This window comes from Ovis canadensis, chromosome 21 (assembly GCF_042477335.2).
Source record: "Ovis canadensis isolate MfBH-ARS-UI-01 breed Bighorn chromosome 21, ARS-UI_OviCan_v2, whole genome shotgun sequence".
Lineage (NCBI taxonomy): Eukaryota > Metazoa > Chordata > Mammalia > Artiodactyla > Bovidae > Ovis > Ovis canadensis.
In genome coordinates this window covers 37,821,598-37,837,548 of record NC_091265.1, presented here as the reverse complement: position 1 = coordinate 37,837,548, position 15,951 = coordinate 37,821,598, and the positions used below count along the sequence as shown (strand labels likewise).

At 36.8% G+C, this 15,951-nt stretch overlaps 1 protein-coding gene across 1 annotated transcript; it reads right to left on the bottom strand.

Moving 5' to 3' along the window:
* Positions 1 to 1,386: 1,386 nt before the first annotated feature.
* SVIP (small VCP interacting protein) lies at positions 1,387 to 9,313 on the bottom strand. Its single transcript, XM_069564984.1, has 4 exons — positions 9,098 to 9,313; positions 6,901 to 6,951; positions 6,130 to 6,243; positions 1,387 to 2,896 (listed from the first exon to the last, which is right to left on the bottom strand). The coding sequence occupies exons 1-4, from the start codon at positions 9,149 to 9,151 to the stop codon at positions 2,882 to 2,884; spliced, it is 234 nt and encodes a 77-aa protein (XP_069421085.1). The 5' UTR covers positions 9,152 to 9,313; the 3' UTR covers positions 1,387 to 2,881.
* Between the last annotated feature and the right edge of the window lie 6,638 nt (positions 9,314 to 15,951).

Here is a 15,951-nt window from a genome sequence, read left to right as displayed (position 1 = left end):
AAATGCCACAAGACTGCATACTGCTAGCAGAATACTACTGGAAATACTAAACAAATATTGGAATTCACATTACAGACATACTGGGCCCATGCTGTTGCCAAGCATCACTTCGTCTGTAATTTAAAGTCTGTTGGTCCTGGCTTAGGTGGGATAATAGAGCCATAGCTCAGAAATGGCCTGACAGTAGCATTAAGAAATGATGAACAAAAACCTTTCCCATGACACCTCTTAGCTGCGGGTGTGTTGCTTCACTCTGTGCAAAGTCGGGATTACACTTCATATATGTATATACACAGACTCACTATGAAGTTTATCATAGTATTTCTCTAAAAAACAGGAGACAAATAATAGCATTTCTTTTTTAGAGTACAGGAAAAGGAACATGCCAACCTATAAATGATTTAAGATGTAGTCAAAATAAAAAAATGTGTTCAACAGAAACGGCCAAAAACCAGTTTTTTTTGTATACGAAAATGTATATTTGTACCCTGTAAGCCAATACGGCATTCATAACAAATCCATGTGTGGGAAAAGTATTAATTACATGCCAAATACAATCAGTGAAACAAAAATATCACATACAGATGTTTTAAAAAACATGCAGCATGTCAACCCAGGGGCTGTGTGGTAATACACAACTTTTTGTTCTCAGCCATAGTAATAGTTTGATGCTTATAATCAACAAGCAGTGGTTTAAGCACTTAATGTGACGTTTTCAATGCATATAAGCATCTTACTGTTTAGTTTTATTTTAGTAATTTGGTTGGGGAGTTTGGTGACATATTGAGCATTACAATGCTTTCCTATTTAATTATCAATTATGGGAAATTGGCTCTGAGCTAAGGTTTCATTAGAAACTGATTTATAACTTTGAGGAAGATTCCTTGAGAATATGTGTGTGTGTGTACTTTTTTTTTTAAGTAGTCACTGACTGGTTTCTTATCAGGCATCCAGTCTCCCCTTTTTCCTTCCCCTTCCTAACACTATTCCTAACATCTGAGTATCACCCTTTAAAAACCATGCAACCCATGTGGTTTTGGGGACAGTCGATTACACCCAAGCAGGCAGGCCACGGTTGACTGGAAGGGCATATCCACTGTTACTAGAAGGCAATTCACCAGCACAGCATTCTTGGTTCAACAGTAAATAAGCATGGTATTTGGATATAAACTGCTATTAGAAACAGGGCATTATCCCCAAGATGTAAGCCTTTTGTCTACACTAACCCAAACTATAATCTGTAACACTGATAAAACACTGTCTTTTCTGTATTAAAACAGAAGGAAGGATGCACACGTTCTAGGAATGGTATACTCTGGTTCCATACCCATCCATCTATTAATGTTCTTTCCTCCTTTCTGCCTTGAAAAAAATGAATCATGTTCATAGAGTCAAGAATTTTATTTCTAAAATACAATCCAATGACTTCACTATCCTTTCTGGAAAAACATACCACCTATTATCTGAAGGATGAAGAAAACTGAACCTGTCTACAACTACGTATCTTGCCTGGATAGTCACAGAATATTGCATTCCATAATCGAAGAAAGCGATTTTTTCAATTGAGTCAAGAGATCTGTATTATAGTTTGAAGTCTTTAAAATTAAAATACATCATATAACACAAGATTTGTGGGAGGGATGAGCGAGATAGTAGTTCAGTTTCCTTTCTGTAGATTAGGTGAGTTGGTCTCTTCAATTTACAATCCTTATTTCATTTACTACCTGAAAATTCTAATTTAGGGCTCAGACTGTGGCCTTGTCATCCAAAAGAGCAACCAAATTAAAAGATACAGTAATTCTTCTGTTTTAGCTTATTATATATCAAGAAACTCAAAAGACCAAAATTGCTATAATAAATGTTACCAATGAACAAACATCTAAAAAGTTTATGGCAATGCATCACACAGAATTACCCTGCAATATTTTTATGTGTAAAGTAGACCTTTTTAAATATAATACTTACATAGTTCTCTCATACATTCATACTGGCCTTGGCAATTTCACATTAAAAATCTTATAAGCATTTGTTAATAAATAAAAAAGAATAAAAACACCTATAAAATCTGGACAAACACATTCGCACTAAGTATAACCCATCCATTCTTAATCTAACTCATTCACTTACTACAAAGATCTTTATAGAGTTGAATCCAATACTGTATATTGTACATCGCTGCCCTCTGATGGCATCACTAACATATAATTTTAAATTCAGCAAGCAAAAAAAATACTTTATTATAATGTAAAAGAGAGTATGTTAATTTTATAAGCTACAGAAATAGAAATTAGGAGATGTCTTATGTTCTCTAGAAATAAATATTAATTTCTTAGTAAGTTATAAAAATTTACAGTGTTCCTTCATATAAGCCCTTCAAATGATTTTTCAAGATTTCCCCAGATGATCAGTTTAAAAGGCACTAAGTCCACAAGTTTAAGCAAAAGTCTTCACATATAATGAAATAATGAGATATAAGGTTAAGTGGCAAATTATAAAGAGCTAGATCACTTCATAAAGGAGAGAAAATACAAGTGCAACTTTAAATATCTGAGACATATGCAGAATTTTTCCATGCAATATACAAATATATATTCACTATTTAGGTCAATGTTTTAACTACTAAAAAGTGGCAAATCACCCACCATCTGCAGAAGAGCAAAGGTAGGGAAAATAAGAATTTAATGAAAGGTCTGGCCACTTTCTAACTCTAATAATCAAAAGCATTTTCAATATTCAATTTTGAAAAAGCACTGCACTTCAGAGCACTAAAATTACAAAGTCTGAACCTTCATTTATTCAAAGAGAAGAAATTAAACTGAGGATGTCCACTTGATTGCAGGTATTAGTTACTGGCAGTAGACTCTTCCATTCATGCTGTGCTTTATGAAACCGTCCACTAGAAAAGATAAAAGTATAGAGGAAAGTAAATTTTGTTTAAAAAGTGAACAAACAGGTAAAAGAGGAATCTGGGCTATACAAATGTAAAGTGATCTTTGTGAGGACCAGTGACTACTAAAATTTTCTAGTCAAGAGTCTGAAATAAAATACAAGATGGTGTACACAGATAAAGAAAGAAAATATCTGGACGAGGTTAACGAGGGGTAGTTAGGTCCCAAATACCTGATAATCAGTCAAGCAAAAAATCACAAGACAAAATAAAAACAATGAAACTACAAAGTAAAAATAAAGGAATTGGAATTCTTGAGGCAGGGGAGTGAAAGAAGTGGTAGAAATTATTAAATAATAGTCTGGCAAAGTCTTTGCCTGGAGAAGGAAATGGCAACCTGTACTCCAGTATTCTTGCCTTGAGAATCCTACAGACAGAGTCCATGGGGTTGCAGAGTCGAACACAACTGAGCGACTAACACACACAAAGTCTTTGACTGTCTCAACTTGAGAAACTATTCCACGTGGTATTCTGCTTAATCCAGTTTATTAAATTTTACAATAGTAGGTTCTGAAAAAGCCATTGGGGTAACACCAGACATATTTACCAATCTCTAGTGTTCCAAGTATATTAAGAAACATTATTGGGTGTGATATAGTTTTAAAAAATGTTTATTTAAATAAAGTTTAAAAATTAAGCATGAATTCAAGTAAACTTATTTTCCTTTACTTTAGGACTTCTTATGGATTTAAATATTGTGCTTTTTTTAATCTCCAAGGAAGGTATTCAATATATAACATAATATTCAGTGTTTTGGGGCTTCCCTCGTGGCTTAGCTGGTGAAGAATCTGCCTGAAATGCAGGAGACCTGGGTTCGAACCCTGGGTTGGGAAGATCCCCTGGAGAAGGGAAAGGCTGTACCATACTGTCCAAAAAGTCTGTAAAGAGTCGCAAAGAGTCGGACATGACTGAGTGATTTTCACTTCATTATTTTTAAACATTTTGTACCACAGTACTCTATTTTCAACAAAATATCCCTTAGGACTAGTATTACAAACACTAGAGCAGTGATTCTCAATCTGGTTTGACATCAGACTCCTTGGGGAGCTTAAAAGTCTTGACCGCCAAGCCCCACTCTGAGAGATCCTGATTGGCACAAGGTCAGATCCAAGATCCAGCCTTTTGTGAAAGTTTCCCATGAACCAATGGCATCTGCCAGAACTCCTCAGCTGGTATATCCTGAACTGATGCTAGTTTGTGTCCTGACACCATCATCACACTGACTTTGTAAAATAAGGCTGCCTTTCCAGAATACAGCAAGCATTGCCAATGCCAACTGTCCTTGTAACAGGGAGTTAGTCAGCAGATGAATATGTGGAGCATGTGAAGACAGAGAGAGTCCTGTTTTCCTCATACTATGGAGCCAGGTTAGGAAGAATCCAGCTATATGACAGGTCACTCAAGCCCTGAGAGCAGCCCATAAATGACCCCAGGCCAAAGGGTTTGAGGATTAAAGCTACTGTCTATCTTGTATTTTCCCTTCTGTTATCCCTGAAAGTTGCTCAGTGCTGTCCAACTCTCTACGACCCCACGGACTATACCTTCCATGGAATTCTACAGGCCAGAATAGTGGAGTGGGTAGCCTTTCCCTTCTCCAGGGGATCTTCCCAAGTCTCCCACATTGCAGGCAGATTCTTTAACAACTAAGCCACCAGGGAAGCCCTGAGCCACCAAAAATGTTGAACTTCACTGTATGCTCCTGATGAGCAATGCAGGTCGTCAAAGAAAAAAAGGTACTGAATTTAACGCTGATAATGTCTCTCATTTTGGGCACTTCTGAAGGGACCAGAAGAAAGACCTAACATTTTTAATCTATAAGCTTCATGGCATGGAAACTTCAGCTTTAATTACAGAAGCCCCTTTGTCTCTTAAGAGTTCAAAAGCTGATATAAAATGTTAGGGTGAAAGTGAAAGTCGCTCGGTCGTGTCCAACTCTTTGCAACCCCATGGACAATACAGCCTATGGAATTCTCCAGGCCAGAATACTGGAGTGGGAAACCTTTCTCTTCTTCAGGGGATCTTCCCAACCTAGGGACTGAACCCAGGTCTCCCACATTGCAGGGGGATTCTTTACCAGCTGAGCCACAAAGTGAAAGTGAAGTCGCTCAGTCGTGTCCGACTCTTTGCGACCCACCAAGCTCCTCTGTCCATGGGATTCTCCAGGCAAGAATACTGGAGTGGGTTGCCATTTCCTTCTCCAGGGGATCTTCCCGACCCAGGGATCAAACCCAGGTCTCCCGCATTGCAGGCAGACGCTTTAACCTCTGCGCCACAAGGGAAGCCCCAAGGGAATCCCAAGAATACCAGAGTGGGTACCCTATCCCTTCTCCAGGGGATCTTCCTGACCCAGGAATCGAATTGAGATCTCCTGCATTGCAGGTGGATTCTTTCCCAACCACGCTATCAGGGAAGCCCTCTTTTAGGTTAGAATATGTAAAATAAGTACCTTCTGAGTATTAAAAAAAAATCCTTTTTTATAATATTATATGTGACTTCAAGTCATTCAGAAACTTGTATTTAGTAAAAAAAACTAAGAGAGCTTGAAGCAGGTTATAGTACAATCCAATTTTATAAAATTGACATATAAAATGAGATTAGAAATGATGTCAAAATGATACTGAATTTGGGTGACTTTTACTTTCTTCTTTGTACCCTTCCATATTGCTTAAGTTTTCTATACAGTTAAGATTGTCATTAATTATGTAAGTATAGGGGGCTTTCCAGGTGGCGCCAGTGGTAAAGAACCCACCTGCCAAGGCAGGAGACTCAAGTTCAGTCCCTGGGTTGGGAAGATCCCTTAGAGAAGGAAATGGCAACCCACTCCAGTGTTCTTGCCTGGAATATTCCATTGACAGAGGAGCCTGGTGGGCTACAGTCTGTGGGGTTGCAGAGAGTTGGCCATGACTAAGCACACACATACATACACACACGTAAGTATGAAGTTAAGATATGAGGTTAAGATAAACAAGAAAAATCTACTTGCATTTTGGGAAAAATAAATCTATTCCAATGAATGTTGAAATGTTCAAATAAACTGACACTTCTTCCAATCTATATTGTTCATGCTTTTAAATTCACATTTCTCTGATAATCATTTTCTGGAGGAAATTACTGAATGGATTGCTACTTGAGTTTTCAAAAATTCCAGGTAAATCAAATCTTCAATAAATTTTAATACTTACTCTAAGTCCACCTTCTGGTGGGGGTCCAGATGTAGCCATTTCTTTTTCTATTTTTTCCTTTTTCTTTCTCTTTTCTTCCACAGACTGAACATTCAGAATACCCCGAGATGCAGCCTTCAGGAAAATTGTTGATAAACAACAAAATTGTAGAAAAACAACAAAAATTAGTTTTCTGTGTCCAGAAGGTGTCTTTTGCGTTTTGCCATTCAGGTTTTTCTTTCGATATGGGGGCAGGGGAGGGAGCTGGTCTCTTTTTTTGGCAACAAAGAATTAGACTATTTCTAAAACCGTTTTGCATAAAACATACTACAATTTCTTCATTGGGTATTTTGCAACCATACACATTTCCCCCCTAAAATTACTTCACAATTGTCAGTGCCATTTCATCTCAAGGAACAATGTTATTAAAGGGGCATCTCACATAACTGAAGACACGTGTGTGGCAATTGTCATACATTAACAAATCCCTGGAGGAGGGCATGGCAACCCACTCTAGGACTCTTGCGGAGACAATCTCATGGACAGAGGAGACTTGCTGGCTACAGTCCATGGGGTCACAGAGACGTGGACATGGCTGAGCACACACACAAATGACAGAAATGTATTAAACGAATTTACTGAAACACAGAAATCGTTCTGAAAAATGTTCATCTTTAAATCTGTAAGATATCAGATATCACTTTCATTAGAGGAATACTTCTAGTAATAGACATTTACAGAGAACAAGGCACAAATTTAATCATCTAAGGTCGAATTTTATTTTACTCTCACCTCCTTCTGTCTTCTCTCCGCAGCCTCTGCAAGCTTTGCTCTTTTTTCTTCCTAGAAAAAATGTGTAAGAATTAGGGTTTTAAACAAAACCAACCATGATCCTTGATATTTTATACTTTATTTTACCAGTAATATAATAGTTTATAAGAATAGTACTGGCCTAAACTGTCCCACTAGGAATACCACTACTTATAACATTTATAAACTACTCCACTTTCTGAATTTCATTTTCCCAATCAGTGTACCTTCAAGTAAGCACAAGGTGAGACATATATCTTTATCTATATATACACATTTTATATCTCATACAAACATACACAGATTGGCCTGTGAAATAATCTATTTGCTTTTTTTCTTTTTAAGCACTAACAAACTAGTCAGGACAATAATAAAACAAATGACACTGAACAATATAAGCAGGGAAATACATGGTTGATTAAATGCCAGTTAAAAAGGAGTTTGAGGCAGCCTGGTATTTTCAGAAAAAGTTCATGAATGAAGAGAATGAATCTCATTGTGTAGGACAAGAAGGACTGAAGGATATTTGAGATGTACTGTTCCATGTTGAGACACCATGAATATTATTTTTCTACCTGGATTAATCACAAGTTACAAATTATTTAAATATATGACAGTAAACAGCATTCTCTTGGGAGCTGTGTTAATAATTTCATTTTCCACAAAACACTCATTCATTCACTTATTCATTCTTTGGATACTTAATGAGCAACAATCCTACCTAGGAACTATTCCTGGTGCTGAGAATACAGCAGTGAAATTAATACAGAGAAATATTTCCACCCACATGGAATTTACATTCCAATGAAGACAAACAGTCATATATAATCAAATAAATACACATTTATTAGACTGAAGGAAGTGCTTCTGGGAAATGTAAAGAAGAGTATGGTCAAAATGGAAGGATGGGTTGATGGCAGAGTGGAGGATCTATTTTATTTAGGGTGGTGAAGAAAAGCCTCAAAGATAAAGTGACATTCAAGTATTCTGCCATGTGGTTATCTCTGGGGGTGGCAGGGAGGGCTTAACAACTGCTGGCATATTAGCTTTTTATCAACAGCCAGATAAAGAAAATTAAGAACATTTAAAAGCAACTGTATCAGGAAAGACAAGGTGAATTTTCTCATATCAACCTCCAGGTCGTTTTTAGCACTTAAGATCAAATAGCTGAAGAGTTAATGTACTTCCCTAAAAAATTCATTTCCTTCAAAGAATTTTTAGCCAAATATTAATAACGGAGAGGAATTTAGGTTTTCTGTTAGCAATTTCCTGTAAGGATTATTAAGGTAAAAAGGCTGTTAAAAATAGAAAGCTACAAAAAGTATAAATGTACTATACCACAAACCACTCAGATTCATCTGCAATTATCCAGATAAATAACGACTACTTTCTAGTACAAGTATGTCCCCAATATTGCATGGGGACAAATCGACATATTTTTAAGATGCATTTCTTGTTAAACTGAAAATTCAAATTTCAGGGCGCATTGTATTTTTATTCGCTAAATGTGGCAACCTTACAAATTGTATATTCTGTACTACATAAAATGCTTTTTAAAATATAACTTCAGTTCAGTCGCTCAGTCGTGTCCGACTCTTTGCGACCCCATGAATCGCAGCACGCCAGGCCTCCTTGTCCATCATAAATACTAAAGAGAAATTCATTAATACAATATCTAATAAAACGCAGAAATATACAAGACTTTATTGAGCACCTTCTTTAAACAGCTGGTATAGACACATAAAAATGCACATCTCCTACAAGATGAAACTCCTCAGTTCACGGAGAAAGAGGGATGTCTTTTCACATATTAACTTCATCTACCGCATCTCCAGGAGTGATCCCCACGGCGCACCGTCCGCGTGCGCCTGCGTCCTATGAATTCCCGATTTTGCCGGCGGCTAAAGGTAAAGAGACACCAGAGCCGCCTTCAGAGGGAGAAAGACGGACGCGCAGGCAGCCCCCAAATCCCGCAGGCAGGACGTCGAGGTCCCTCGGGGCGCAGCCACCCGTCTCTGCCAGCTGGGTCCCCACCGGCGGCTCTCCGGCCCGCGCCGCCGCGTCCAACGGCCCGTCCCGCGGCCGCAGCTCGGGCGTCCCGGGGCCGCAGCTCGGGCCTCCCGGCGCGCCCCACCGGGAACAGGTGCGCGCGGCGCCGGCGGGCTGACGCGGTACTCACCAGGTCCGGCGAGGGAGGCGCGGCCTCGGTGGGACAGGGAAAACACAGCCCCATGGGGATCGCGGCCGGGGAACTCCTCCGCGGTCCGCCCAAACCAGGCCGTGAGAACTGCGCGATCAAACGCGGGTCCCAGGTCTGCGGCGCTCGCTCCGCCCCCGCCGGGCGGCTTGGCGACCGGGTCGCTCCACCCCGCCGCTCCGCTATGCCCCGCCCCTCTCCCGCAACGCCCCACCCCCGCGGCCCCGCCCACTCACACTCCCAGTCCTGCGGCTCCGCGCACATCCACGCCCCGCCCCCGCGGCTCCGCCCACGCCGCACCATTCCTCCTGGGCTCGGCTCCGCCCCACTGTTGCCGGGCTCCACTCCGGCCCCGCCCCGACCCCGCCCCTCTGAGGCAACTCCCCACCCGTACCTCCAGAGGCTCCGCTAGGACCAGGCCTAGGACTCAGGAAACACCTGCTGAAGGCAGCACGCGGAAGAGGGATGGAAATAAATTCGGCTCTAGCCTGCAAAACTCTTTGTAGCTCCCAGTTGGCTGACCCTGTATAAATGAGTGACATGACTCGGGATAGTTTATGTTATCTCTTTTGTGAGAAGGGACTCTGACTTCCAAGAAATTAGAGCCAAGATTTCAAGTTCATGTCAGCACCCGTCAGTGCCTCTCAGTACTACTCCAGTTGGGAGGGCAGAACATAAAATTTATCACTATGTTTTAGAATTGAGCCGCGTGAATGCAGCATTAGTTGAGACGTCCATTATTTTCTGGTGCGTTGGATACATTTTTCCATCCAAGAGTAGCAGCAATGTTTGAAATATTCAGAAATATTTAGAGTGTATGCTCTTCAAATTTAATAGGTATAAGAATCACCTGAGCATCTACTTTAATGAATTAAGGTGAGTTAACAAATATCACAGCCAAATGGACGTATCATTGGAAACTTGATGCCAGCATACTGGGTTCTTGATGTTAATCTTCTGTTAACAGCTTTATGAAGTCACCAAGTGGTTCTTTAAAATTATTTAAGTTTTTTACCCAGTTAATTGGTACGGTCTAAAAGTTATCAGAAAACTGCACTTGTCAAAAAAATCCTTTCTATGAATCCTTTTGAATATGAAGTACTTATTATAGCAAGAGCATCAGAGTAAAACAGTGACCGTCTATAAATGACAAGAGTTTGAAAGACATGATTGAAGAGCTGATTACAATGCAGTTAACAAAGAAACTTGGTTACTACTGTGAGTTACAAAATTCAGTATGATTACTAGAATTATGGCTGTTAATATTTTACTGAGACATATTAGATTCTTAGGAGGTCCATAATTTCCAGAATATCTATATTAATAACATTTATCCTTACAACATAAACTAAGTTTTATCATGACTCATTTGATAATGCTTACATATAATTTCATGTACAAACTAACCCTAATTTGTTTAAGATTTCTCTTCAGCAGATTTTTCAGATGTTCTCTCTGAAGCATCCCAAAGTTAGCTAGAGGTCAAAAGAACTTTGATTAGAGTTTATCAAAAATGTTTCAAAACATTTGATCAAATATTATAGGGTCCTATGTCACTGTGGAACAATACTTATTCACTTAACCAAAGTGACAATAAGAGATTTCAAGAAGCAAATATCACAACTCATAACAGATTACTGGTTGAAGGTAAAGAAACTTTAAAATTAGTTTTCAAAAGAAGATCAGTATTTTCCAAAAACTTTGTCTCCTTAATAGAGAGAAAACCAAATTCAGGATTTGTACCATTTTACCTTTCAACTTAAAATTCATTTACTCAGTTAAATTTATTCTACTCTTTATCAGCCCTGACCAACACATAGAATGCCTCTCTAAGGCATTGCCTAAAGATAGCTTTCTATATCCATATTTTGTCCCTTATTTTCTTTTCCTTTTAGAAATAAACAGCTTTAGGGCAAAAATCCTTTCTTTTCCCATGCATTTCCATTCTTTACACCTTCTTTTTCCTTGCATACAAAGACGTTTTCCTTATTAGTTTTTAGTAGTTTTAATTAGATACTTTAATTGTAATTCTTAACCTTAAAAACCTTAGTTTCTATAATGAAAACTAAGTAAGCAATTTTGAACATGTACGTTAGCAATTTGTAGATAGGCAAACTTGTGAATATTAATTGTAATTTCTAAAACAGGTGTTCCATAAAGAAAATATCTGACTGTGGCACCAAATATATTTATTAATAATCCTGAATATTTTTAGTTTCTCTGTAAAATGAAGCTTTTTGTTCAGTAATGTTACAGTTTCTTATTTGGAAATGATCTGAATATTTAATGAATTCCCATCATTGAATTTAACTAAGCAGTTTCAAGTTACAAATAAATCTGGAGAAACGATTTTAGACAGATATACTCAAAACATAATTATTCCTAAAGAGTTCACTTAAACTATCTCATTTACCTTTATTTAAAACTTTCATATCAAGTTATTTTTCTTGCTGACAAATTTTGTAGCAGGAATAATATGGTCTTATTTGATTTTGAGTAAACCTAGGTACAACAAAAGTATCATACTTAATGTTGATGACCCTAAAGAGATGTCTGTATTAATTGACAAACTGAAATTTTTCATTCATTAACATAGAATCTATTTCATTTATTAACTCTATATCATGTGATTCAGAAGTTCATTTGGATTAGTTTATTTGTATTTATGAGTATTTATATGTGCTTAATTTCCTTCAAGCCAATTAAATAGAGCTCTTTTACAAATTAATATTGGCAATACCACACCTCTACAATACAAACACACAGATACAAACAAACACCTCATAGTTTCCACTCTAAAATTTTAGCCATGAATAAGTTACAATAATATAAAACCCATCAGTTATAAGAGTTTGGATTCAAATTGTATTTCTGGTGGATGGAACAAATCGAGGTCACCTGTTTAGAAGACTAATCCTTGTACTAATATTTATAGAAAAGACACTTAAGTGTCTTACAAACCTTAAGATTTGTATTTGTCCTAACAAGTTAAGTTCCAGATTATCTTTTCCTGTTTTTTCTTTCAGTAAGAGTTACCTTCCTGAAATTTGCATTTTAAAAAGATGACTATGATTAGAGTAACTGACCAGGTAGACCATGAAACTCAGAAGTATAGGAGAAATTCAACTTCCTCCTAGAAGGAACTTTGTTATTGTCATACATTTTAATCCTGCATGTTATTATTGCCACAATACCTTGATTTTTTCTTAAAACAATCAATTATTTTTTAAAAAATAAAAGAAGTTTAAATGATTTTTGTATTCATTCATGTGTATCATTTCCAGAGCTATTCATTTTGTGAAGGTCCAAGAATCTGACAATTTTTCTTCTACTTAAAGAATTTGCCCTGCAAGTCTGCTAGTGATAGATATTTTGGGGGCTTTCCTTTTCTGGGAAAAACAACAACAACAACAACTGCATTTTGCTTCAAATAACACGTAAGGTTGACAAGATTTTTAAAAATGTTTTAGAGATGATATGGGGTGGAAGGTGGGAGGGCGGGGTTCAGGATTGGGAACTCATGTACACCCGTGGCTGATTCATGTCAATGTATGGCAAAACCAATACAGTACTGTAAAGCAAAATAAAGTAAAACTAAAAATTTTAAAAATGTTTTAAATCAGTTTTTTAAAGATGTCATTTTGGTTACATGATTTATGATGACCTTTGTGATTTTCTTATGCTTATTTCTCAGCATTTAATGTGCTCCGTGTCCCTGTTGTTTTGTTTTTTCAATGTTTTTCAGCAATTTGATTATGAGATAATTTGGTAAGGCTTGGAATTCATTTTGCTTGGTGTCCATTACACTTTTTGAATCTGTGGGGTTAGTTTTCATCAAATTTGGAGACATTTTGGGCTTTTTTTTTTTTTTTTGGTTCCATCCTTCCCCACTAACTTTCTAGTTATTCATGTCTTAGACCTCATGATATTGTCTCACAGATCAGTGAGCAGCTAATCATTTTCCCAGTCTTTTTCTCTTTGCTTTCGTTTGAATTGTTTCTATTGTTTTATCTGCTGTATCTTCGATTTCAATGTCTTTCATACGTAGTCTCTCAGTAGTGTCCGACTCTTTGCAACCCTAGGACTGTAGCCCGCCAGGCTCCTCTGTCCATTGGATTCTCCAGGAAAGAATACTGGCATGACCTTCAATGTCTTTTATTTACATCTAATATACTGTTAATATAATTTAGTGAATTTTTAAAATTTCAGATATTTTCAGTGTTAAAAGTTCCATCTTTGTAGTCTTCCATTCCTCTCCTTGCTGTGTTCACATTTTTCTTTAAACTGCTCAACATAGTCGACATATTTATAATAGATGATTAAACTGATTCTTCTGATTCCATCCTCTTTTCATTTTGGTGGCTCTATTAACTTTATTCCCCCCCTTTTTAATGTTTTATAATTTTTTGCTCCTTGGCATGCCTAGTAATCTTGACTGGACACTAGATATCGCACATGGATGGTACAAAAAGAGTAAACAGATCTGACCTTGCTGAGTTCACCCTATACACATGCAGCTTTGCATTTAACACAGACTAAATGCAAGTCATAATACAGATCTGCCAATTACTTTCAGCAGTTTCTTACTTTCTGGATTTCTGCTCTACTGGTTCCAGTTACTCCAGACTGCCTGAATCCTTATCTCTCTTTCTCAATCAGGAAAACTCCTGTGTTCTGCCTATGATCCTCTTCCTTGCATAAAGGACTGCTCTGGAATGCTCCTCAGGCAGTAAATGGAGTTCATTTGGTTCTCTTCTCTTAGGAATCACAATCTGTTTTTGACTTTTGCCTATTTTCTGAAACCATTGTTTTTAGAATTTTGTCTAATTTTTTAGTTGTTTACTACGGAAACATAATTCTGGTACTTCCATTATGCCCAGAAGCAGAATTTCCTGTATTTCACTTTAAATTTTATTTAAGAAACCACACATCAGTCATCGAATATAATATTCTTGTTCATTCTATAGTTGGTTATTCTTTTATCAGAAAATAATTGTGCTAATTCCTTTTTCATGTTAGAAATTACTTATATAAGTAAGTAAGCATTTTACAGATATGGTAATGATTTATTTACTAATACCTTAAATGAAAATTTTAATTATACTATAGCTTATTTGCAATATCAACATATGATACAGACATTAGTTATATTAAAACTCTTTCCTAGGTACAACTTATGAAGTATAAAATAAATAAGATACAGGGTTATAATGTACAGTGCATGGAAAACAGCCAATATTTTATAAGTACCTTTAAATGAAGTATAATCTTCAAAAATATTGAATCACTACATTGTGCACCTGAATCTAATATTGTTAGTCAACTACACCGCAATACGTCATACTTCAATAAAAAACAAACCAAAACAAAACTCTACTAGGACTTGTTTAAAGATTTTAAACATCTTATTTAAACACAAGTCATTATAAATATACAGCAGAGGAAATGTATTTTCCCCTATTATTAAAGCATAATGCTAAATCTCTAAATAAGTTGTAAATCCAGCTGCAAAAACGTAAGCATGAATACATCACTTACAAAGGCATATGCATATTATTATTTGTTGAAAAGAAACAATCTCAAATTACCAGAGAAAGTGGTAGTAAGATATCATATTTAATAAAATTCTAGACCCTGTAGCTTAGGTGTTAAATGGTTGCACTGTGTTTATTTTGCTGAACTGGAGGAGCACTGTCTTTATTTTTTCGAATGACATCAAATCACAAAATGCCACTTGATGTTAGAAATCTGTGGTCTGGCATGATTTCTTCCACACAGACTTCAACTTTATGTCCACTAGAAGAGATTAAAATACACAAAGAAAAATAAATTCAATCAAAACATACAAAGCAAAGATTTATACAAACTATAAATTCTCTTGGAAAAGTTTCAGAAGACTTTCTTACAAAAAAATAATTGTATGAAGAATTAGAAATAATATTCTAAATTAAAACAGTCAGATAGAAGCCAGATGTGAGTTATGATAATAGCAAAGTATTATCAAATAAGTCACATGCTATGTGTGCTATGCTAGGTCATGTCAGTTATGCCCCACTCTTTGCGACCCCATGGACTGTAGCCCACCAGGCTCCTCTGTCCCTGGGATTCTCTAGGCAAGAACACTGGAGTGGGTTGCCATGCCCTCCTTCAGGGGATCTTCCTGACCCAGGGATCGAACCTTCATCTCTTATGTCTCCTGCATTGGCAGGCAGGTTCTTTATCACTAGTGACACCTGGGAAGCCCCAAATAAATCATATCTGGATAAATATGATATAAACATTTTTTTCTATGAGTCAAGCAACAAATGCTATAAATAGAAAAAAACTGTAGAAACCAAAAATAGCAATTTAGAGAGAGGGTAGAGGAATTTCTGAATATAATGGATGTGACAGAGATGTTAAACAAGGATTTTTCTTTCCAAGTTTTAGTCTGTGATTGACTGAAAAAGTATATTAGTTTACCCGTTGAGTGTTTTAAGTCTTGAAATGTCCCAAAATGAAGTGAATAAGAGTGACAAATAAGTGAAAATGGAAAGCTTATGTATATCATTATCAGCAGGAATTTAATCTTAATACATCAGGATAATTTTAATATGTATGAAGATGATAATTAATGATATAATTAGGAGAAGAGTTTTGTTACAGAGATAAACAGACAAAAATTTTTTTCAAACATTTCCCAATTGGATGCTGTAGTGTCATCATGCATCTTCAGTTCTACTGGGCACAATCCATGTTTAAGTAAAGCACTTGTATGTATGCACTCAGGCCTTTATTTTCATCTCAAATCATTTAAGTTGTACAAATACTGTTGATATACTTTTTTCTGAGGCCAA

Bases quoted from the DNA above. Each gene is read 5' to 3' on its own strand.
- SVIP (XM_069564984.1), bottom strand. From the start codon at position 9,151: ATGGGGCTGTGTTTTCCCTGTCCCACCGAGGCCGCGCCTCCCTCGCCG. The intron at 6,952-9,097 runs GTGAGTACCGCG...CATTTTTTCTAG, and splicing joins CGCCTCCCTCGCCGGACCTG to GAAGAAAAAAGAGCAAAGCT. The intron at 6,244-6,900 runs GTGAGAGTAAAA...ATTTTCCTGAAG, and splicing joins CGGAGAGAAGACAGAAGGAG to GCTGCATCTCGGGGTATTCT.